This window comes from Astatotilapia calliptera, chromosome 2, assembly GCF_964374335.1.
Source record: "Astatotilapia calliptera chromosome 2, fAstCal68.1, whole genome shotgun sequence".
NCBI classification, from domain to species: Eukaryota; Metazoa; Chordata; class Actinopteri; order Cichliformes; family Cichlidae; genus Astatotilapia; species Astatotilapia calliptera.
In genome coordinates, this window is record NC_137423.1 from 7789906 (window position 1) to 7813944 (window position 24039).

General features: G+C 40.2%; 2 protein-coding genes across 2 annotated transcripts in view; one reads left to right on the top strand and one right to left on the bottom strand.

Moving 5' to 3' along the window:
• Positions 1-9849, top strand: fgf2 (fibroblast growth factor 2). Its single transcript, XM_026183455.2, has 3 exons — positions 1-593; positions 3208-3311; positions 6814-9849. Exons 1-3 carry the CDS (start codon positions 416-418, stop codon positions 6997-6999), a joined length of 468 nt encoding a protein of 155 aa, XP_026039240.1. The 5' UTR covers positions 1-415; the 3' UTR covers positions 7000-9849.
• nudt6 (nudix (nucleoside diphosphate linked moiety X)-type motif 6) overlaps positions 5853-24039 on the bottom strand; it is a 24630-nt gene continuing 6443 nt past the window's right edge. The window contains exons 3-5 of the mRNA XM_026183481.2: positions 12108-12163; positions 9246-9300; positions 5853-8885 (exon numbers count right to left, since the gene is read on the bottom strand). Of these exons, the coding sequence (XP_026039266.1) occupies positions 8506-8885; positions 9246-9300; positions 12108-12163 (491 nt within the window). The 3' untranslated portion in view covers positions 5853-8505. The remainder of the gene's footprint in view (positions 8886-9245; positions 9301-12107; positions 12164-24039) is intronic.

A 24039-nucleotide genomic window follows, 5' to 3' on the forward strand; every position in this document is an offset into this window, starting at 1 on the left:
GAGGCCCAAAGGGGAAAGCCTTCCACACAGATCTAAGCCAGCTGCCCTGCTCTAAACACTCCATTGCAAGAAGAGTAGAAGAAAGAAGCGACCTGCATGCATCCCCCCTACCAGTGTGCTCAAAGTACACTGGCAAAGCAGCTGCCAGCTCTACAAACGGCAGACAAGCGTCTACAAATTGTAGATTTCGATCTTGCATAGGAGTCCGTAGAAGTGTTACTGCTTCAAATTCTCAGGACTCAAAGGGCACTTGCTGCCCTGAGAGGGGGGCCTTTCAAGCAAGCTGACCTCTGAGGTTAAGCAGAATCAGTTTGTGTGGAGGAGGGTAAGAGGGTACAGGCAGCAGTTAGCAGGAGGTGAGAGGCCACGGTGAACTGCTGCACTTCTCAAGAAGGAGACGACGTCCCTAACCCTGATGGCCACGGGAGGAATCACAACACTTCCCGCTACACCTGAAGACGGCGGCAGCAGCGGTTTTCCTCCTGGGAACTTCAAGGACCCTAAAAGGCTGTACTGTAAAAATGGTGGCTTCTTCTTGAGGATAAAATCTGATGGAGGAGTGGATGGAATACGAGAGAAAAACGACCCCCACAGTAAGTTCTTCCAGTCTCCTTCTTTTCACTTTACACAGTACACAGCACTTCTTGATTTTCTGTTTTTAACATGCAACAGAGAAGAAAGAGCAAAGCAAAAAATTAAATATCGTGGATAAATAATAGGGGGATTATGTGAATTTTCCATTTGAATTATGATTATTCTCCACTTGCGAACACTAAGAACCAAATGTGTGTAGGTCACCTTCTGGAAAGTATAATAACCTCAGTACTAAAGAGTCACGCCTCAGTTTTTATTCATCAGTGGGACTTCTGATGGAACATGCTTAATGTTTTTAGTGCTCCAAATGAAGATCACCATGCTGAGTCACACTGTTAACTGTATATTTTACGTCACAAAAGACAGCAAATCTGAGAGTTCCTGCGTCTTTGAGGCTGATGAAGTTATTATAAAACCCTGTTAAAAAATTATCTTACCCTCAGACCAGTCATCTGTGCCGACATTGAATTAATATTTATTCTGAGCGCCCCCTTTTTTAAGAAAGGGTAAACATTAACGTGATTACGTTAATGGACAACTGTAGCATTCCTCAGTGCGTCACTGTCACTGATTAAATGTGCCCTAAGCTTTTGTAAATAGGAGGGGAGGAGAGGAACATGAAATTTGGATTTTTCCTTGGAAAACACATGCTTGGATGCTTGGAAGTGTATTGCACAAGGTACAGTGTGACATTTCAAACAAATGCCTGATGCCAGTTCAAGGAGTGAGAGGCTATTTATAGGATACCGGTAATTCAATTGCGTTTAATTATACTTCATTATAAGTGTTTATGAAATATCCGGAGAGATTCATCTTGTAGACGACATGAGAAAGTTTAAGGAAGGAATATATTCACACTTCGTCATACAACGGCCATTAGTATTAATCGTTTAGCTTTTTACCAAAATAGTTCTTAAGAGTTATTATGACTTGAGCTGTGCTTCCTCAATGGCCCTTTTGTTAAGGGTCGGATAGAGTTGCCAGCTTCTACAGACAAACCTGCCAGTAAGAATAGGAAATGTTATGAAAAATGTTGCCTAATATATCCTAGGGTCCTCGAGTAGAATTTCCATGCTAATGTAGATGGGACTCTTCTCCATCCGTTTGTGTTTTGTGTAAGAGACTTTTGATCCAAGAACCTTGGGGTCAATTCTGATACAAACTGGACACAACAGGAGACCCCAGAGCACACTTTACAGAAGCGGGGATCAGGTTCCCGCCATTCACAAAAATTTCAGCACATAATCTATCCAAGGAACATCGAACACACCACAGTACATTCAGACCAATTGCTATTTTTTTTTTTTGCCTCTTTGATCTGTAACATGAATCACCCAAACAGCTAGCTTAATGATAGACAGATGTGTGTCTACCCTTAATGGGGACTCATTCTAAAGAGATCCCCTATTCACCTCAAGGGGCCCCTGGATTCTTTTTGATTGCTGAGCATATATTGGATGAAGAAAAACAATGTCTCTTTTTTAAAAAGGGAAATAAAAAAATAAATCATTTAAGATCATGAATAAGCAATCTTACAGCCTGCAGGTACTATGTAATGCCATTCTGTGTTTTTTGGTAATTAAACTTAACTATTTGTGCTAATAATAATGTTTCATTCATTCATGGCACATGCATCAGTCAGTGCCATGAATACAGAGGAAACCACAGCAACAAATCATTTGCCAGCAACTGAGGAAGCAGGACCTGATGTTTGGATGTAATGCTTGAAAGATGTTAAACGCAGCATAATTAGACTCATTGTCTTCATTTAAAATGCAAATAAAAAATGGGGAAAAGAATATATACATATTACTGAATTTATCAGGTAAAAAATGTTATGAGTTTAAAAAAAACTACATTTGAGTTTAAGGCTTGCGCTTTTAAGTAAGACAGAGACTTCACTGGCCCAAAACTTTAGTATTTGATAGAGAAAACTGGCATACAAAATATGACTTTATGCATTGTTTTAAAGTAACTGTCTGTTTTTACAGGATTCATAAGTTATGTCACAGGAATTGTTTGATTTTGTGGTGGTTTGATTTTGTACCGCTTACCTGTATGGTCCAGAGGCAAAGAAACAAAACCCAAATATGAGAGCATGCCAGGTATTTGGCATACTTGCCTGACTCTTAGTTCTCTCAGCAGTGATTTTCCCAGTGGCATGTCCCTGTTTTGGCACATAAGCTCCCTTAAGGAAAGGAAAGTAAGAAAGTTAAAATGTCTACTAGTATAAGAGTCAGATATTTTGTCAGGAAAATCTTGCAACTTAAAGCTCATTGACTTTAAACATAACCTTGTCACATGGTTCAAATGGTGTGTGGGCTTGTTTATGAGAAAAAGGAAACCTTTAATCAAGGTTTCCTTTTTCTTAATTGTTTGTTAATTTAACAGCATTTTCGTTCCTCTGTTTTATGCCTCTTGTCTTTTTGCTCGTTGCAGTTCAAATGTTGAAATGCACCTGCAGCTGTTTCTCTAACAGCTCACTGTTACACTTGCTGTGATTTAATGAAGAAATTCATTTTTTTTTAAAGTCAGCAGTCACTTTTACACTTTGATTAAACGTCCCATCATTAAACAACAACTTGCTCTCTGTCTCTGCTAATTCATCTTCAGTAAAGCTTCAACTCCAGGCAACCTCAGTGGGAGAAGTGGTCATCAAAGGGATTTGTGCAAACCGATATCTGGCAATGAACAGAGACGGACGACTGTTTGGAGCGGTGAGTGACTTGGATCGGTCTTTCCATCAACAAAGCTTGTGCTGTTTCTGTTCCATAAAGGATCTTGCTAATCTGTATGAAACAGACTTGATTAAACTCACAGCTCTGTGACAAGAAGCATTAAGGTTGCAGTGTTTTGGAAACCAAATATTTTCCAGTACTGTGACAAGAAATCCTCCCATTCTAAAAATAATTAAGTTTATAGCCTCTCGCACTGGACTCATCAGAACATTCAAATTATAATAGTAGACCACTGTCGTTCGTGTGTGTGTGTGTGTGTGTGTGTGTGTGTGTGTGTGTGTGTGTGTGTGTGTGTGGCTGGCAGTTAGCGGACCCAAATTGCAGACTCAGAGATAAATTCAGAACTCACACAGCTTTATTGCTGGAGTTCGGGAAACTAAACACAAACAACAGAAAACTCGTCTAAACTGAACTTTAGAACTTACATGACTAAGTAAACAGGACGCGTACACACAAGGAGGGGATGATAATACACAAGATAATGAGAGGATGGGTGACAGGTGGAAACGCAGCTGGAACAAACTAGACATAATGAGAGAGAGGAAGCAAAGCTGAACATAAGGCACGTGACACAATGACTATCAAAATAAAACAGACAGAGACCAGACAAGGAAGACACAGAACGAGGGCGAGATAGCAGAGAACACAGGAACCAGATAGACACACGACTGGGAAAACAGGCAAATGAACATGGAGGCAAAACAGACTTCCCAGGGAGACACAAATAACTAACACAAGAAACTAGATACTAGAGGACGTGGAACACAGAGGGAAGACTAAGACAGACTAAACATGAAATGGAACTAAATTAAACAAAATTAAGGGACAGAGAACTCAGAAATATAAGGAGAAAAGACATAATATTAAACAACAATTCAAGGCAAGCACAAACTACTGGGTCACAAAGCCGGGACAATGACAGACCACAGTTACGCACAACTGACAAGATGCATCAATCAATGCAATCAATAAGCAAAAGACATAAACTGCACACATTTAAATAAGTCATCTCTGCCAAATCTTCCAAAACAATATATGAAAGTTTCCTTTTTTGTAACAAAAAAACAAAAAAAAACCCCATACAAATAGTTTTAGTGATGCACTAATATACTGAGTATTTATCCAGCAGTGTGGATACCTGCATGTGAGTAGTTAATAATTATTATTAATAATTGGGAATTATTATAACTGCAGGCTTTTATTAAAAATACTTAAATTATTAAGCATTTTGGGTCTGAAAGACTGAAAATTGAACAGTACTTATTTTTTAATAAAAAAAGACATTATTATTATTATTATTATTATTATTATTATTAATAATAATAATAATAATAATAATAATAATAATAATAATAATAATAATAATATTGGAAATACATAATAAAAGCAACAAAAAATTGCAGAAGTTTTTTTTTAGAACAAATGAGAACCAGTGATTTTACTTTGTTGACTGTTGATGCATATTAAAATAAATAAATAAATAATGATAATTTAATCTAATTAAAGATATGCTGCCTTGCATTACTTGTATTTAGTCTTGGAATGATTCCTAACTGCACTTTTCCCTGTTACTAAGCTATTATAGTTTCAGCGTTGCTGTGAGTAAACCACTCCAGTTTCATGCCAATGCTGGTCTGTTGCCACAGTTGTTGCTGTTTATTGTGGAAGTGTGAACTGTTGGTGACTGATGTGGTTTGGTGGTTGTGAAGGCTCGTGTAAAATCCATGTCATTTGCAAAAGGCATCTCCTCCTAATGAGAAGCTACAGCAGCAGAATGCCACCCAAGGCATCGCTCTGCTCAATAAAAGACCCACGTGATGGTCTCTGCACTATCGTTTGCTTCCAAGAGATTGTGAAAGCAGTCGTTGTCAAGCAAATTAGAATTCACTGACGCTGATGTAACACTTTGTCTGGAAAGTGCCAAATCTAGCTTTGGAGTTGGGTCATCTAGAAAGAGAGGGGATCTTGATAGATTTGTTTTGAATCATATGATCAACAAATACTGCCTATTGCACAAATATATACATTAATAGATATATGCCCTGACTGGTTAATTCAGTAGGTGCATCTGTTCCACTGCTCATTAATGCGTATAACTAATCATCCAGCAGCAAATCAGTGCATTTAGGCACATAGACATGGTTAGATGACCTGCTGAAGTTCAAACTGACCATCAGATTGGAATAGAAAGGTAATTTAAGTGACTTTGAAGGCTGCGTTATTGTTTGTGCCAGACAGGCTGGTCTGAATATTTACCACATTGAGGGTTTAAAAAGGTGACAAAATATCCAGTAGCAGCAGTTTGCTGCTTCAAAAATGCCTCGTTGATGCCAGAGATCACAGGAAGATGGCCAGACAGCTCTCAGCTGATGGGAAAGCAACAACGATTCAAATAACCACTTGTTATAACAAAGGTATGCAGAAGAGCATCTCTGAACGACCACACAGGTGTCACTTTTGTCAGCTACGAATGTGCCTTGTTTTAATATTCTTTGATCTACAAACATTTCCACGAACACATTTTTAGGACCAAAGTCATTTTATTATTGGGAGTTTTGCACAGTGAATTAAACCAGGTAGACTGAGTTGTTGTTCCAGAAAATGTCTTCTGACTAATAGCAGCACAGTCACAGTCAAATAAAAACAGAAACTAAACAAAAGGGTTTAGTTGGACCGAGCATAGGGAGTCAATGCCCAGCATGATTTTGGCCAGACGTTTTCTACAAAGGACAAATCTAAGAAAGAATCTTGGGTAAAAATAGATGGACAACAACGTGGCAACACAAGAATCATACCATTTACTTTAAAGATTGTCATCTTTAGCATTCTCCAATAAGATTCCTATAAGAGTCCTGTTAATTTCAAGTTTCTCTTTGACTGACATCGTGACTTGTTTATTTTTAGTGAGGTTCAACTACGGCACACATTGTCCTTATATTCATGGAAAGGTATGACTGTCTTTATTAAATAAGTGGGTTTATTACCACAAATCACAGAGTAAATAAACAACAGTCAAAATAAAGGTTGCATTTAGTTACAAAGTTATTTTAGGTGGAAACTTAATTACAGAATATATTAAACAATCATATTTCATTAAATCAATTATATTAAAGTAAACATTTTCACTCAAAATTCCTATATATATGTATGTATATACAAAATAAAGGATGTGATGAAATGCCACTGTAAGTAACAAGATGCCCCTTAGATTGATTTTTATACAGAAATCCTGTTTAAGCAGAGGATACTGATAAGGCTACTCAGCAAACAGAGTATCTTAAACTATATTACAAACTAGTGTCACAGTCTTCTTAGGTTCTTAGCTCGTGAGTTGATCTAAGTTTACTAGGTGGCACTGTGTCCCAGTAGCTTTCTAATCTGCAGCCCCTGAAATTATACCTAAGCGGCACAGTTAAATCCACTGCAGACAGCATAACAGTTATATTTTATTTGCATTATTCTTCTGTGTCTTTCTCTACAGAGAAGAGCAACAGATGAGTGCTACTTCTTAGAGCGGCTCGAGAGCAACAACTACAACACCTACCGCTCCAGGAAGTACCCAAACATGTACGTGGCGCTGAAGCGGACTGGCCAGTACAAGTCTGGAAGCAAAACTGGACCGGGTCAAAAGGCAATTCTCTTTCTCCCAATGTCTGCTAAATGCTAATCTGGGCTCAGAGTGAGAGATACTGATGTCTGAATGGAAAGATGTGACGGCAATGAAGCAAGCCATCAGCATTGCCCAAAATAGCTGTGAAGCTTTACTGTTAGATCCTAACAGTTATTATTTTATCATAAACATGTCTGCAATTATTCAGCTTCACTTTAAAATTAGCACCATATAGTCATACCTTTTATTATATTATAATATTATTATTACTATTATTATTAACCAGAATTTTACTGTAGACCAACCAACTGGAGCCAGCTGCCTAGTGCATCTCAGTTAAACAGCAGTACAACACAGTGGGTTTTTAAAAAAAAAAAAATTAACATAACTCTCTCTCCATAAGGATTCAAAACAGCTATCTGCTTAACCTTAACCTAATGAAAGTCTAAGTTGGAGTCTGGGTTTAAGTGCAGGGTGTTGGTAATATACTGCATATTTGAGTGTTTTCATAAATAAGAAAACACGTTTAAATCCGACAATAATCTAACTGTATTATAGAAGTCTGAAAAATATAAAATTTGAATTAAAAGAAGAAGAAACACTAAAAGCAAAACCCAAGCATTTCTTCTCCTTTTGAACACGTAGGACTTGGACTGTTAAATAGATAAGTGTTGACTTGGTGAATTGTTGTATTATTGGCTGTTGATTGTGCTTGTTCGGCAAGAAACACAACCTTTAAATCCCAGCACAACATTTTAAAGACATTGCTTTGCCTTGTCATCACCATATTACTGACTGTGAAAAAGTCAATCAGCGGTCCCCAACCTTTTTTGCGCCACGGACCGGTTTATGTCTGACAATATTTTCACAGACCGGCCTTTAAGGCGTCGCGGATAAATACAACAAAATAAAACCAGTACCGGTACCAAAAAAAATGTATTCATAACACATGGTAAAAGACCCAGAGAAACAGAGTTAACGCTAAAAACAATAAAAATAAAAAAAAACTATAAAAACCGATAAAACCCCTGAAAACCATAAATTTCACACCCGAGCCTGAACTCTCGCGGCCCGGTACCCTACGACTCGGGGGTTGGAGACCGCTGATGTAAATGACCAACATGGAGAGGAAAACCTATATTCATTAGTGGCAGTTGTTTGGGTGGTAAAGAATTCATTTTTGACTTACAAAGTTGGCAGTTTTTTCCTCCATATACCCCCTCCCATTTCTGAAATGAAACTGGAACCAAGATAAAATTAGCTAAAGTCACCACTTATCTCTGACAGTGATGTCATTTTTTATCATTGATTAATACATATTACAAGACCGCCAACTTTGGGTTTTGAACATGGCCACCAAGACGTGTTAAATAAAACATTTAAAACTGCAGCAATGCAGATGCAAAAAGCATCCTAAAATTTGCAGTGTGTTTTTAATCCAACCGGTTACACTGTAATTCTTCAAAAGTAACAGTCCAGCTATAAATACATTTTTAATATTTGACTAATGGTGACAACCGTGCTTCACCATATCTGGCTACAATGAGGTGATCTGTGGAGCTCCTATAATTTCAGTATGGGAAGCTGTCTGTAATATAACTGGTAAAACCTCCCAGAGTAAACAGCAGGAAGCTCCTCCATGTTGAGGTCAATCTTATCAAAGCCGTGCTCCAGGCCATGAAGCAGAAGACTGGCTAAGCGAGAGGTGATGGGCGTGGTCTCGCTGGTTTTGGCCAGCTCGCTGATGTCCAGCCACTCGCAGCGTAGACACTCCTGAGTGCAGAAGTTGATCTCGTAGGTTAGCGGGCTCAGCCGGCAGATGATGTACATGTCAGACATGCCGAAGGCACCGGGGTGGTTGTGCTGCTGCCGGATACTTAGCAGAGATCTGAACTCGGAGCGAACACCAGTTTCCTCAAACACTTCACGAACAGCAGTCGTACCTGAGAAAGATTTATTTAACATTTATACATGGAGGCATTTAAAAGACTTTGATCTAGGAACGATGATCCAATTCCACTGTCAGTATTACCTTGCAGATGGCGTTAAGAAGGGAAAAAGGAAAATACACATATATTTTTGAACATTTGATGCTGCTTTTCGGGTTGGGTCATGTACATAATTTTAAAGCTGCTTTTTAAAAGAAAAGGTGAATTTGAAGAATTTGCATATATATCATGTGCCTTATTTTGTATAGTTCAAATGAATGTATATGTATCATCTTTAAGTATAATGTTACACTCCAAAGAATTTAGCTACATGTACTGTATTAGTTCTTTTGCTCTGTTGAGCGTGACACTCACCAATATTTTCTCCTGGATCAGACAAACCACCGGGAAACTTCCAAGCATTCTTTGTCTGAAATTCCAGAGCAAAGTTCAAATTTAACTTCAATTGTGATATATGGCACTGCTGTAAATGTATCTTAGATAATTATCAACATGTACACTGCAACAAGGTCTATTTCAGTCTTAGTCTAAAGTCACTTAATAATGCCACATTTTGTTTCCTCTGTTAGAAAATGACCATGGATCAAGCTGTAATAATGAGATGAGAAATGCTCCAGTCTGAGCATCCTTTCATGTTATGTTTTAGATTTATTTCCTCACTCTGGAGACTTTTACATTTGCTGTGGTGAAGTATGTCTTCCACAACTGTTTCACCACTTACCTTTGATATTTAATGACAGTATGCTGCTGGTTAAATTATGATGTCTGTGTATATATATTTTTGTAGTTACTTAAAGAATGTGCTGCGCTTTTTTTCCCTTGCAGATCCTCTCTTTGTGAGGAACACAAATGCACTACGGCATTTATTTTCATGTATTGTAAACCAAATGCTATATTTTTGGAACGGTTTCTAAAGTGTGCTGGTAGAAAGAAATAAAGAGACTTTGTGTAACAATAATTGTTGAGGTTCTTAAAAAGTCGAGCGTCTCTCTCTTCCCCACAGAAGGACACGCAGCGGAATGTAAAATCATTCCAAAGAAGTGCTGTAAGAATGCTGACCGTACGCAATCTGTTCACACTAAATCTACCGAGAAATGCTGCGTAAATGTCATTGCATGATGGTTAAACACTCTTACCATTACCTCATTCAGCTCCCTGATGGATATAATTACCTTGAGCCCACTGGGAATATGTAAGTTGTCCTGCAAGAGTGATAAAGTTTGGTTTCTTTTCAGGAAGTTCATAACCCTTAGCATGCTCTGAACAGACTCGGCCTGTAAGGAACTTTCTACTGCCAAAGGGCCAGACTGTTATAAAGCTCGTTTCCAGTAAACAGCTCGATAGGGAGGAGGAAAGAAGGAGGAGGAGCAGGGGAAGAGGAGATAGAAGACTCTCTACACTTCCAGGCCACTAACTGCTCGTCTCTGCTTTGGGACAAAATACATTACATGCTCCCATGACTGTAGACTGGTGCACATGTTAGATGTAAGCAAAATCTGTCATTTATAATGCAACATATGGATATGTTAAGATCTGTTTCTTAACTTAAAAGAAATGTTTTAAATATAATATTTGTACCTATACCTCAGTATAATAACTGGGTTAATAAATCTGGATCTTGCATACATAGGTCAAACCTCTTGGATCAGGACTGCAATAGTTTCTGTTGGGTTTGGCACTGATCACTTCTTTTATTTCTAGCAGACATTTGAGAGATGTTTTTTGCATGTAGAGGTCCAGCCTTTTGCCACTTTGCTTTGACAGTGAACAATGGTACATGTGTTGCAGTTAATGTTTGTGGAACAAACATGCTCATGTGCTGGTTTTGTGGCATGCCAGCACAGGTAATACTGACATTATCTGCAAAGCTGCTGAAAATGTCAAAATATATAGTAGATAGTAGTGAAAAAACAGAAACTCTAATGTCACCTAATTGTTTCTGTATTACTTAATTACTTCACAGAGGACTTCATCAGGAGGAAAACTGATAGCACTTTTTATCTGTCTAACATATAATATGATATGTTATCAAATAGAAACAGGCGGCTTTGCATTTTGCAGCCGTTTTCTGCTCATTACAGAGAAACTACTACAGATGTTTCCATTTAATAATCCAGACATTACATATAATATTTACAGTATTGCTTTTAAACAAATTAGAATGCTCGGAACCTAATGTAGGATTAATTCAAGCATTATAATATAGTAATACTATCCAAATATGCCTAAACATCAGTCAATATTACATTTTTACGATGAGATTATTACAGTTTAAACTCTCTATATACATTCTTGTTTCTGCCTTGTTACCCTACTGTTACCACTGAGCTGTAATAAGATGCTACCAGAAAACTCTAAATTGGCAAAAATGTATGCCATCGACTTTTTCCAATGCCATCCAGTGGCCTGAATAGGAGTCTTTGCTGGGCCGCTTTTGGGCCCAGGACCTTATATTTGACAATCTTAATGTATGAACCTGTCTCTATTAATTACAAGGAAAATACCACATACTGTAATAAAAGATGTACACAGCCACCATAATGTCAGACTTTGGTTTGAAACCTTAAGTTCAGGAAGTTGGCTGTTGCTGTCCTGCATTTCATTTTGGTTTCTTTTTAACTGACCATGATGGTTACATAGTATGCTCAAGATCAAAACTACCTGACATCAGATTTTCCACTAGTTTAGGCTGCTTATTTGAAAAGGTCTTAACATCTTATAAAGGACATCTTATGAGAGTAACAGTTCCCAAATGACATCAACATTACACAATCACTTTTCAAAATTGCCAGCAATCTTGTTTGGGCTGACCGAAAATGCAAACAAAGCTGTGTCGAAGAGGATTCAAAAGAGGCCTGTTGTAAGTTAACTTCAAAACACCATGAGCACTACAGCAGGGCTCTGTGAGAGCTTACAGACGCACACAGAACTGTTTGAGTGCATTCAACTCATGTAAACATCATGTTTGCTTGAGGTCAGCTAATTTTGTGTTGAGCTATGTTAAGTGTGAATGGATTTCCAGCCAAGGTTTGAGTCAACAGAGGCCCAAGTTACTAAATAAACAAATACTAATCATCCACATTTTAACAGCAGCATGACTGATCCATCAGTGGTTCATTTGTGTGACTGATATTGGACAGATCAGCTTTTAGGAGGATATAAGATGTGTAGATATAAGGTGTATAGTGCATTTAAATAATAAAGTCAAACAGATACCTTATTTCTGTCTTGGACAACAAGGACCTTTCCACTGGACTCATCAACAACTGCACCTGGACAAAACAATCAGTCAGACATTAATTTTATATATTATTCAAGCACCTGTGTCCCTATATGCTGGTTCACATTTTGCATATAAATCGTAATAATTTTAAGCAAAATGTGGTGGTAGACTGGCACAAAACCAATCATTTGGTTGGACACATAACACATGCATCATGTGGTGAAGAAGGCCGCTGTCAGGTTTCAGAAGATGACGACTGATTTGTTCGTTTTCTGTTTTGCTTCAAATCTCTGACCTACAAATACATCAAGATGGTAACAGTCTGGGCTGCTGAGCTGGACAAGCTTGAAGATTTGAGTAATTTGGTGAACTAAAACTGTAATGACTTGAGGTGGTTGGCACTGTTGGCTCAAAGCAAGGAGGTTCTGGGATTAAATCCAGTCCAGGGCCTTTCTGTGTGTTTGCATGTTCTGCCATGTGTTCCTTCAGTGTACTCCAACATGCCACAGTTCAAGGACATGCGTGGGGCTAGATTAATTTGTGACTCTTAACACTGACTGTATGCGATCTGCTTGTCTGTCACTATGTGTTAGCCCTGTGATAGATTGGCAACTTGTCTACAGTGTACCCTGCCGCCCCACCTGTAACATCTACATTAGGCTTGTAAACTTGAATTGAATAAGTGGAAAAAAATGGATGGATGGCAAACTGTAAAGGTAATTATCCTAAAGGAATTTACAGTATGCACTGACATTATTGAGGTCCCACACTGCAAACATCTAAATCAGTCTATAGCCACAGATCAGGACCCACAATTATACTGAATTACATCCAGTAATGTAGTGACAAGATAAAGAAACATATCACAAGCTTTGCTGCAGAGAACAATTGTTCGGGGCAAGACAGTAATAACATGCTAGTCATCTCTTGTGTCTAGTTTAGCAGCAATTTAAAAAACAATAAAAAAGAATAATAAAAATAAACTGTAACATGTTCTATTTACAGTATAAAAAATGTAAACTGTGTTTGACAAAAAACTGCAATAGCATTATTTTGATATATTTACGTTGTGTTTACGTCATTAGCTATAAAAGATCAATATAACGTCGCCCAAAAAGTGGTTACTTTGCAACTTTAGAGCTTTAGATTTGTCACAATGTAACCAGTTGGTAATTTTATTAAATTACCAAATTATGATGTAATTTTTTGAATGGTTAGTCTACAGTGTAGCTGCTGGTTTAGTGGCCAGTTAAAGAAAAACAAAAACAAAACAACCAACAACTCTGAATAACACTTTTTTTTTTTTCAAAAAATGATGACAGTACCAAATACAGCAAATTTACAGGGCAGAAAGCCTTATGAGGAACACCTGTCAGACACAAGGATTGATGCAATAGCATGTATAATGTATAAAATCTTGACATCAGCTGATTACTCATCGGCACTAAATTTAAAGTAATACTAGCCATACATATAGAATATCTCCTGAAAACAACAAATTTTAATGAACTGCAAATCTTCTAAATGAACAAGACCAAGACTCAGACAATTTCCAAAAACACAAGGTTAACTAAAAATTGTCTCTGTGGAACAGCAAATTGCTTTACTTTCTACAGTTACAAAGTCTGAGTGACTCAGCTGAGAAATTTGTGGACATCCGACTTCAACATTTACAGTTTTTCTCTGATGTTTCTCAGCAGCTAGTGACTAAGCAAGGCAGTTATGCGCTGCTGACAGTTGAGGAGGAGGAGGAAAAATGAGCCACTTTCTTTTCCGGTTGCTCTGTCTGACCGACCAAGACAAGCCTCCTCAAATGAATGTCACAGATGCGTAAAGAGGGATGTGTCTTGCTAAAGGCTTGACTTGGACTTCCAAGTGGAAATTGATGTCATCCCCAGTCCCTGTGCCATATGGCGCAGGAGGACGCCTGGTTTCTGCTAAAGGAGGCTATCATTATTTAGCCCTCAGTCCAAGAAATAAAATGGTCATGAGGAGCGGGGAGCAAGAATTACAGTACGAGACAAAAAAAAAACCCTGTGGATTCAATAGAAAAAACTGTTTATCACTTAATTGTATAGTTAAACTTTGAGCCACTTACTTCATATTTCACACATTTTTGTCTACTGTCTACTACTCTTTGGTATCGCAAACAATTACAGGTTCATGCTCTTATCTTTACATTATGAGGTCATTATGAATCTGAGCTTCAAGCCCACTAAGTTTTAAATATAAAACAGTTGGCAAGCGTCTTCAAACTGTATCCTGGAACCAAGGAGGAAAAAGCAGGAGAAATAACTAAGAAGAGGAAGAAGGAAAGAGTAACAAGACAATCACCCAGCATTGTTGTTTACTTGTGATTACCTCTTCTACAGATAAAACTTGGCATCAATGTTAATGTAAAATAATGCTTGATTCAGGTTGGTGCCGCTGTAGCGATTGATTAGGGAGAATCAAATTCCCTTCCCAATGGAAATTAAAAAAATACTTACAAATATGAAATAAAAACATATATTGAAGAGTGGCAGTTAATTTGAGCCCTATAAGTGTTTTTCCACTGCATCACAGAGACATGGAAATTAGTTTACCTGGACCACTGAAAAAAGGCTCTGCTAAGTGTGCTGAACAAAGTGAATTTCCTAGCTTAAATAAAAAGGAACTGAAACCTCTGCCTAAATAACAAGCTACAAAATGAAGAGACTACTACAGGTTTAGAGGAGACACTAAAGTGTCCCTGCCCACCTTTGTAGTTATCTTAGAGATTTAATCAAAGGCTCTGCAATGTGAAAAACAGTTGTGTTTTTCCCAGTAACTTTCACTCTTTTGTTTTTTGTTAGGGGTCAAAGCCAAGGCCATTATGACTTTCAAATAACTTCTGACATTAATTGACAGTGTTATTAGTGAGTACTGTTTTGGGGTACTGGCCAAAACTACGATAAGAACCAGTTGTGAAAAATAACCTTTTTACTCTCTTATTGGGTAAAATCTGAGTCTGGCAGGACATCAGGCGTATGGATGACAGAGGATTTAATGGATGACTGCTTTCCAATCACGAGTTATACTTTTGGCCCTATTGCTGTATCTTTGTGAAAATAATCAAGAGCCACAGTCAGCACACACATAAGGAAACTGGAATCTAAACAGCTGTGTATTTCAGATTCCTGAACCCAGTTTCATCATCAAACAAATCTGGCATCTAAAAAAGGGAGTTTCTGGTCCCCATTCCTCAGAAAGATGCTCTGGACATGTTCTGACATGCTTTAAGTGCATCTACTCTTTGGTAAAGGTATGAATGGCACTCTGCCCTCTGCTGGACAATCACAAAGTTAGCACTTGGGCTGAGCAACTCCTTTTCCTGTTGATCGTCTCTTCACTGTCAGTCCTGAGTGAATTTCCATTTGCATAAGTGAAATGAGCCAGAGTTAAAAAATGCAAATCCCAAATGACAAACAAGCTTTTATCCATTTAAAGATGATAACAAACTACTGGTGTTTTGTGTTAGCACCAAATGTAGGTCACAGTTTACTCCAGCTTTAGCTGTTTAAAAGTGATTTAAAAGTGACAGCAGAATACAGTTTGATTTTTCAACACTTTTACATCTTTTGTCACATCTGACAGATTCTGTCACACAACCACTCGCAACACGCAAGGCACTCATCATATTAGGAAACAAATGCGGAGGACAGTTGTCATCGCTGATGGGTTTACATAGACTTTGTGTCCATAACAATTGTCATTTGGTCTAATGTGCTCGGCTCAATCATCCACAGATGAGATTCTCTCTTTCACAGCACAAACTCTTTCCACTGAGAGGTTGATGTAAAAACTACCAGGAGGCGACAAGATATGATCAAATAGTTCAGCAGCTTTACTCAGAAAACCTAAAAATTTTTATTTATTTAAATGTGTACACTTCTGGATTGGTTCCAGCTCTACGGCTATTTTGTTTAATGACCCTCGCAAGTATCATCCAGATCACTTGTTCTTGGACATCTGCCACGGACCTCAGACTTGTACAGAGAGAATCAAGAGGATACCTGCAGGTTTTTCAACATTTACAGGGTTATGCATTCTGAATTCATTCCACAGGGTCAGATTGTCCCGATGGAGTTCTGCCTGAAGGAGAACATTTGACAGAAATAACCAGAACTTTGCTGAATTTCATTGTGCAATCCAGCACTGGCATATAACAATGAAAACAAGGGGTTTTTTTGGCAACAAACACCTGTTCTACTTGCCCAGTTTGACTCACTGCAACTTGTCCTTTTCCCTAAAAGGCAATTCAGGGAAATTCATACTGGAGAAGATACAGTACACACTGTGGACGCAAACGTTCAAGTAGACAGAACAAAACTTGAGGTTACTCTATTCCGTAACCCCCGTTCTCATTGGCTAGCAGTCATGACACTTGCATCAGGGAGGGTCCACCCTCCTCCCTATAAAAGGGTGTGATGCAGCATCACCCGTCATTCAAGATAAATTCACCTCTTCCTCACTTCGTGCAAGGAGGGTGACCTTGTGAGACACCTCAAACATGTTATCTGAGAATGGGGGTTACGGAATAGAGTAACCTCAAGTTCTCTTTCAAACATTTGTTTCGGTGTCTCACTATGGGGATATGCAGACTTCCGTATTGCCAGATAAGCCCATCTGAACAACTGACCGCCACCTTAGGAGGTCTCGTGGGGACCCACACAATGTGGGCTAGAGATGGTGCAGTGACAGACCCGTGCTGGAATAAGCCAATTGGATTGCCTCAAAAATCCAGTGGGAAATGCATTGTTTGCTAATGGGCTTCCCAACATGTGGTTTAGGCCAGGAAACAAACAGCTGATCCAACCTCCTGAAAGCCTTTGTTCTCTCTATATAGGTACACAAAGCCCTAACTGGACAGAGAGCATGTAGGTGCTCCTGTTCAGGGGAGGAGACAGGAGGAGGCAAAAAGCTTCTTATTTTATTTTTATTTTTTTGCCTGTCCTGTTTGGCTCTTTTGCCATCAGAATTATTGTCTAAAGGCGAAGAAAGATGCCCAACGGATTTACTTTACCAAATTGACCATCCCAGCCTTGCCGTAATGGTCCATTTGATTCACCTTTTATTGTTTATTTTATTTTCACTTGCTGAATACGGGACAGACTTGACTGGGGGAAAGAAGGGGAGAAAGAAAGAGGGAAAGAGAAACAGCTGAAAAGGGGGACGGGGGAGAAGGGCAAAAAACAAAAACCAACAGAATAAGCAGAGAAAAAAAAATGCATATCGTTAGCTTCATAGCATAAGTGCCTAAGTCATTTGACTAAGTCAATGACTTAGGCACTTATGCTATGAAGCTAACGATATATCGATCACCTGGATCACCCCTGAGAAAGAAAAAAGAAAACAAGCAGAAGAAAACGAGAGTAATAGAATAAACAACATCACGATGATATATGGGAATATGACAGTAAATACTAAATATTAAACATTATTGTGCAGCACGTAAGATCGACAGCGCACAGTGTGCTTTGAGGTAGGAGCCAAAAAGGGTGTAGTTTGTGTGTGTGATCACCCGTGTGTACACCTGTGAGCATGGACGCGCTTGTTTTTTTAAAAGGTTCCTTCATGTAATGATCTGCTAGAGGGTGTGGGGGGGGCCACAGCCCCGTCCTCCAGGGCGTGAAGCAGGTATGGAGGAGATCAAAACTCCAGACATCCAGAGGCCCTCAGAACACAAGAGACCAAGGAAGACCAACAGAGGGGCAGCCGCGCCACTGTCCCAGAAAGAGCTGAGGAGAGTCCCAGATGAGGGCTCACTCAGCAGCCGCGGAGCAGAAGCCAGGGGGGGTTGCAGTGACGCACCCGTGAGCTCCGCCAGCAGCCAGCTGTGCCTGAGTGACCGAGCCCCAGGCCGAGAGGCCGGGGGCACCCCACCTCCGAAGTGGCCCGAGCGAGCCCCAGGCTCCAGGCCCCGATAAGCGGCCGCCAAGGAGTGAGCCGGTGTGTACCTGGACGCCCACCCCCGGACACAAAGAACCACCAACGCACCGACACCTGAGGGAGTCCGCCACCGGCAGGGGAAGTGGTGGTGGGGGGAGATAGGCCTCCAAACCTTGGAGGGCCTGAGGTGTCCCCAGAGAGGTGGCGTCTGATACCCAACCTGACATATAGACACAGACATACAGGCACACACAGATACAAACATCCATTCCCACCCTCATGCTCTCATATGCACTTACTCCACACTCAACCAACGTGGAGACAGACATAAAGAGACGCTGTACACACGATCACACTCCCCAAGCTTACTCTACGAACCGGGTCTAGGTACCCTTGCCCCTGGAGGGGGGAAATGCACCCAGACCCAGGTGGTGTTACCCTTTTCCCTGCGGTGGGGAGAAGCAGACCGCCCCGACTCCGCAGCAGCAGGGAGGCCCCACATTCCAGACCCCAGTCCGACGGCCAACTCCTCCTCCTAGCCCCCCCGCTCCAGCAGGCCGCAGAGAACGGGGGTGAGAGAAGACTCCAAACCTCCCTCCACCCGCTAATTTTAGTGTTGATGCATGTGTGTTCTAAGGTGCATTTAAAACCCAGGAGGGCAAAAAGCTTCCAGCTCCAATGGGGTGGATTGGAGATGAGGATTTTTGGGCACAAAGGCCCCCAGCACATGTGGGGACAAGAGATTTAGACACCGGGTGGAGCCGTTGTTCCCCTTTCATAAAACGGTAGACTAGTTGGTGATGGCTCACTGGGCCATCCACGAAGCCCACATGACAGGCTGAAATGGCAGCTAGATATACTTTAATTGTGGAAAAGTATCTAACAATTCCTGGAGAAAGGAGAGAATTGTTGTCACAGAGCACTGAAAGGAGAGAGTGTGAGACTTTCCACACCACTCCTCAAATACCCTCCACTTGTTCTCATACAATGATCTTGTGGAGGGGCCTCTAGCACTGTGAATAGTGGTTATAACACCCTGGGGGGAGTCCTGCCATCCTCAGATTCAACCTCTCACAGGCCAAGCCACAGAGCGAGGTGCTCGGGGTGAGGGTGAAAACTCTCCCCCCTGGCTTGGGAGACTAGGACTCGTCGGAGATGGAGAGGAAAGAGTTTGCTCCACAAAAGGGGCATAATCTCCGCTAACCAATGGGACCTCGTCCACCTTGGGGCAATCAATATCATTGTTAGCCCTCTCTCTTTCACTCTGGTTAGAGTGTGAGAAATTAAAGAAAGTGTCTCAGTGCTAGAAACGCTGCTATCAATTCTTTTTTTTTTTTTTTAATATTTTTATTGAGAGACAAGTGTACAGTAGTTTACAATGACAACACAATCTGTTCCCCTCACATATTTTTTAGTTTTTCTTACATGAACAGACACAATAACACACACACAGGCACACCTACACACACGCTTAAGTAAACAAACAAAACAAAACCTAATAAGAAACCCAAAACAAACACAAACCCCAAAAGGGGGGAAAAAAAAAAAAAAAAAAAAAAGGGGGGGGGGGGGGGGAAAGAGACATGATATTAATCAGCTGGTAGAGCGTTTAATGACTTGCAATAGTCCACGAAGGGGCCCCAGATAGAATAAAATTCTTTGTATTTGCCCTTCGCCACAAGGCCTATCTTTTGCAATTTAAGAGATGACATCACATCTCTAAACCAAAAAGAAACTGAAGGTGGCTTTGAAGATTTCCAAAGGAGTAAGATGCAACGTCTAGCCAAAAGTGATGTAAAGGCTAATATTTTGAAGTGTGTAGGGTCGGTTAGACCAGTGTTGACTGGAAGCCCAAAAACAGCTAGAAAAGGGTCCATGCAGATTTGGGTCCCAAGAGCTTTGGAAAGAATAACTGAATACTGACTCCAGAAGCCATGGAGTCTTGGGCACAGAAAGAACATATGGCCTAGGTCACATGGGGTGGCATGACATCTCTCACACTGATCCATCACTTGTGGGTAAATCTCAGACAGACGAGACTTTGAATAGTAAACCCTGTACAACACCTTGAACTGGATGAGTTGTAACCTGGCACAGGACGTACTATAACGGACATTGGATACTGCTTTCTCCCATTGCTGATCCGAAAAAATTATTCCTAACTCCTGCTCCCAAGCCCTCCTAATTTTAGCAACGGAATGGACATTTAAATCCATAAGTTGTTTATATATTAAAGATATAATTGACTTCTTATTGGGTTTAAGGGATAAGAATTCCTCCCATGGTTGGACATTTGGGAGAAGAGGGTAGGAGGGGAAGAGAGCAGAAGTGCAATGCCGTGCCTGAAAATAACGGAATAGATTGGTAGCCGGAAGATTTGTTTCTGAACACAGGTCTAAAAAAGTTAAGAAAGTGCCATCTTTATAGAGATCCTTAAATGTATTAATACCATGACGCTTCCACTGTACATAGGTACCATCAATGAGGCCAGGAGTAAACAGATGGTTCTGCGTGATGGGCATGTGTACTGATGCAGAGATGTACTTAAAATGACTCCTGAATTGTGACCAGACCCTTAGGCTAGACTGTACCACGGGATTTTGGGTGAAATGAGAAGGCTTAAGTGGTAGTGGAGAGAACAATAAAGCTTCTAAGGATGAGGAAGTGCACGACAGGCGTTCCAGTTTGCACCACAGCAGGTCTTGAGATTCAAGCCAATGGGTCAATTTGTGAACATGAGAGGACCAATAGTAAAATAAAAAGTTAGGCAAGGCAAGACCACCATCAAATGTCAGTCTCTGTAATAATGATTTCCTCACCCTGGGGTGTTTCCCTCCCCACAAAAACGATGTAACTAGCTGGTCTAACTTTTTGAAAAAAGCTTTAGGTAAAAATATAGGAATACTCTGAAACAGAAATAACAATCGAGGCAAAATGTTCATCTTTACAGCATTGATCCGACCAATTAGGGACAAAGGTAGCGATTTCCATCTCTGAAAATCTGATTGAATTTGAGTCATTAAAGGGGAGAAATTGGAAGAGTATAGAGAAGACAAAGTACGAGTCATGTTAACTCCCAAATATTTAAAGCCAGCAGGGCTAAGTCTAAAAGGAATGTCAGATTGTTTAAGTGTAAGACTTAAAGAATTTATGGGGAAACATTCACTTTTAAGAAGATTTATTTTGTAACCTGACAGAGAGCCGAACTTATTTAGTAGAGACACAATCGATGGTATGCTAGATAAGGGATCAGAAACATATAGAAGCAGGTCATCTGCATATAAAGACAATTTTACGTCAAGGCCTGACCGGGAAATACCACGAAAATGAGGAAGGGCCTTCAAAGCTACAGATAGGGGTTCAATTACAATAGCAAAAAGTAGGGGGGACAGGGGGCAACCCTGTCTCGTCCCGCGTGACAATGAGAAGTAGCCAGAGGAAACACCATTTGTATAGACACTGGCTTGGGGTGCCCTGTACAACAGTCGAATCCATGAAATGAATCTGTCCTTGAAACCAAATCTTTGCAAGACCGCAAAGAGAAAGCTCCACTCTACACGATCGAAAGCTTTCTCAGCATCAAGTGAGATAACTACTTCTGGATTAGTGGTTGAGTGTTGGGAAAGAATGACATTCAAAAGCGTGCGGACATTAAAGAACAGCTGGCGGCCTTTAATAAAGCCATTCTGTTCATCTGAAATAATAGTAGGAAGAACCTTTTCAAGGCGAATTGCTAAAATTTTAGCCAAGACTTTAACATCAACATTCAGCAGTGAAATAGGCCTATACGAGGTGCAAGACGTAGGATCCTTACCCTTCTTTAAGAGAACAGTAATTAGTGCTTGAGACAATGTAGGGGGCAATAGACCACGTTCAAAAGATTCATTATACACTGAAAGAAGTAGTGGGGCTAACTTGTCTATAAAAGTTTTTAAAAATTCAACTGAAAACCCGTCAGGTCCTGGTGCCTTACCATTGTGCATGGTCTTGATTGCATGCACAATTTCATCCAGCCTAAGAGGGGCATCTAATTGTTCAGCTATAACAGGATCGACAGTGGGCATTGTAAGACCGTTAAAAAAAGAATCCATCTCTGAGGCGTCAGCAGCAGATTCAGATTCATATAGGGAGGAATAGTACGTCTTAAACACCTCGTTTACTTCCTTTGAATCAGAGACCGAGTTGCCTGCCGCATCTTTAATCTGGGAAATTAATCGAGACGAGGCCTGACGTTTTAACTGATGGGCCAAAAGCCTTCTGGGCTTATCACCATATTCATAATAAGTCGCACGCGCACGAAGTAAAAGACGTTCAGCATCTGCCGTAGAAAGTAAATCAAATTCAGTCTGCAAGTCAAGTCGTCTTTTATGCAAATCGGGAGTGGGACTGTCAACAACCTGTCTATCTATGTCACAAATTTGTGTAGTCAAAGTTTGAAGTTTGGCTTTGTGGCTTTTAGTGGAATGGGCAGAGAAAGAAATTATTTGCCCACGCACATATGCCTTAAGAGATTCCCAAAGCAATGACCTCGTAACAGTATTGCTGTCGTTAAACACCATAAATTCATCAATTGCGGATTTGATAAAGGTAACAAACCCCTCATCCGAAAGCAACAAAGAGTTAAATCTCCAGGGTGAGGAAAAAGAGGACTGGGCTATGAGCTTGATGTCAACGCTAAGTGGTGCGTGATCGGAAATGACAATAGGATGATATGTAGATGACAGTACTTTTGGAATAAGGGAACCGTCCACAAAAAAATAATCAATCCGCGAAAAGGACTGATGTACCTGAGAAAAGAAAGAGTACGCTCTGGCAGTAGGGTTAGAAAACCTCCAGGGATCTACAAAACCATTCTGAGACATAAACTCAGAAATAGACTTGGACATAGAGGATTGGGTCAGGGTCCGAGGATTCGAACGATCTAAGGCAGGATCAATAACACAGTTTAGGTCACCACCCAATATCAAAAGATGAGTATCAAGGGAAGGGAGACTACTCAAAAGTGCATCTGTAAAACCTGGATTATCAAAATTTGGCGCATACACATTGACTAAGAGGACGGGTACATTGTACATGGTGCCTACAACAACCAAATACCTCCCGTTTTTGTCAGCTTTAATCTCAGAGGCTGTAAACTGTACCCTTCTGTTTATTAAGATCGCCACCCCCCTGGCTTTTGAATTAAACATTGAATGGAAAGTATGACCCACCCATGGGCACCTGAGCCTAAGATGATCCCGATCTCGCAAATGGGTCTCTTGCAAAAACATTACATCACTCTTTAAACGTTTAAGATGCGTAAATATTTTAGATCGTTTAATTGGGCTATTCATACCTTTGACATTCCAAGTTAAAAATCTAATACCACTATTGCCTAAGGACTGACCTGAAGTGCTGATCATTGCAGAAAGACAAAAGAGAAAATACTTATTTCTTCACCCCCAAAGAAAGAACAAGTGGGAAAAACACACTCACACAAACACACAACGCAAACCCACAACAACAAAAGTACAGCTTCAGAATAAAAATAATAATAACACGTCAAACACACCCACCCGCCTCCCCCCTGCACAGCAAAAGCCCCCATCCCCAAACGACGGAGACGGCAGTGCACGCTCCCACCCGGAGCAATCTGAACAAAAACGCTCCCGACTACGAAACGAACCGTGTCAAACCAAAGCTCCAACAGAGTCTTTTCTCAATAGATTAAAAGGCACAAATAAAATAAAAATAACCCAATTATATTTTACTATTAGACAGGTAAAACAAAACAAGTGTTTGGCAGAGTAACAAACTTAGCTTACCACAATGATGTTTGGATTTGGATCATGCGCTATTTCAAACAAACAAACATTGTCCCGCTATATTTTTTATCGCGTGGTTATTGTCTTAATATATTCCTTGGCCTCATCTGGCGAGACGAAGTCGCGCTGCATTCCTTGATAAGTGATCCGCAGTCTTGCCGGATAGAGGATCCCAAATCGGACTCCCTGGATGTCGCGAAGCTGGCGACGG

Coding starts and splice junctions, on each gene's coding strand:
- fgf2 (XM_026183455.2), top strand. CDS start 416: ATGGCCACGGGAGGAATCACAACACTTCCCGCTACACCTGAAGACGGC. Junction 594..3,207: donor AGAGAAAAACGACCCCCACA/GTAAGTTCTTCC, acceptor ATTCATCTTCAG/TAAAGCTTCAACTCCAGGCA. Junction 3,312..6,813: donor ACGGACGACTGTTTGGAGCG/GTGAGTGACTTG, acceptor CTTTCTCTACAG/AGAAGAGCAACAGATGAGTG.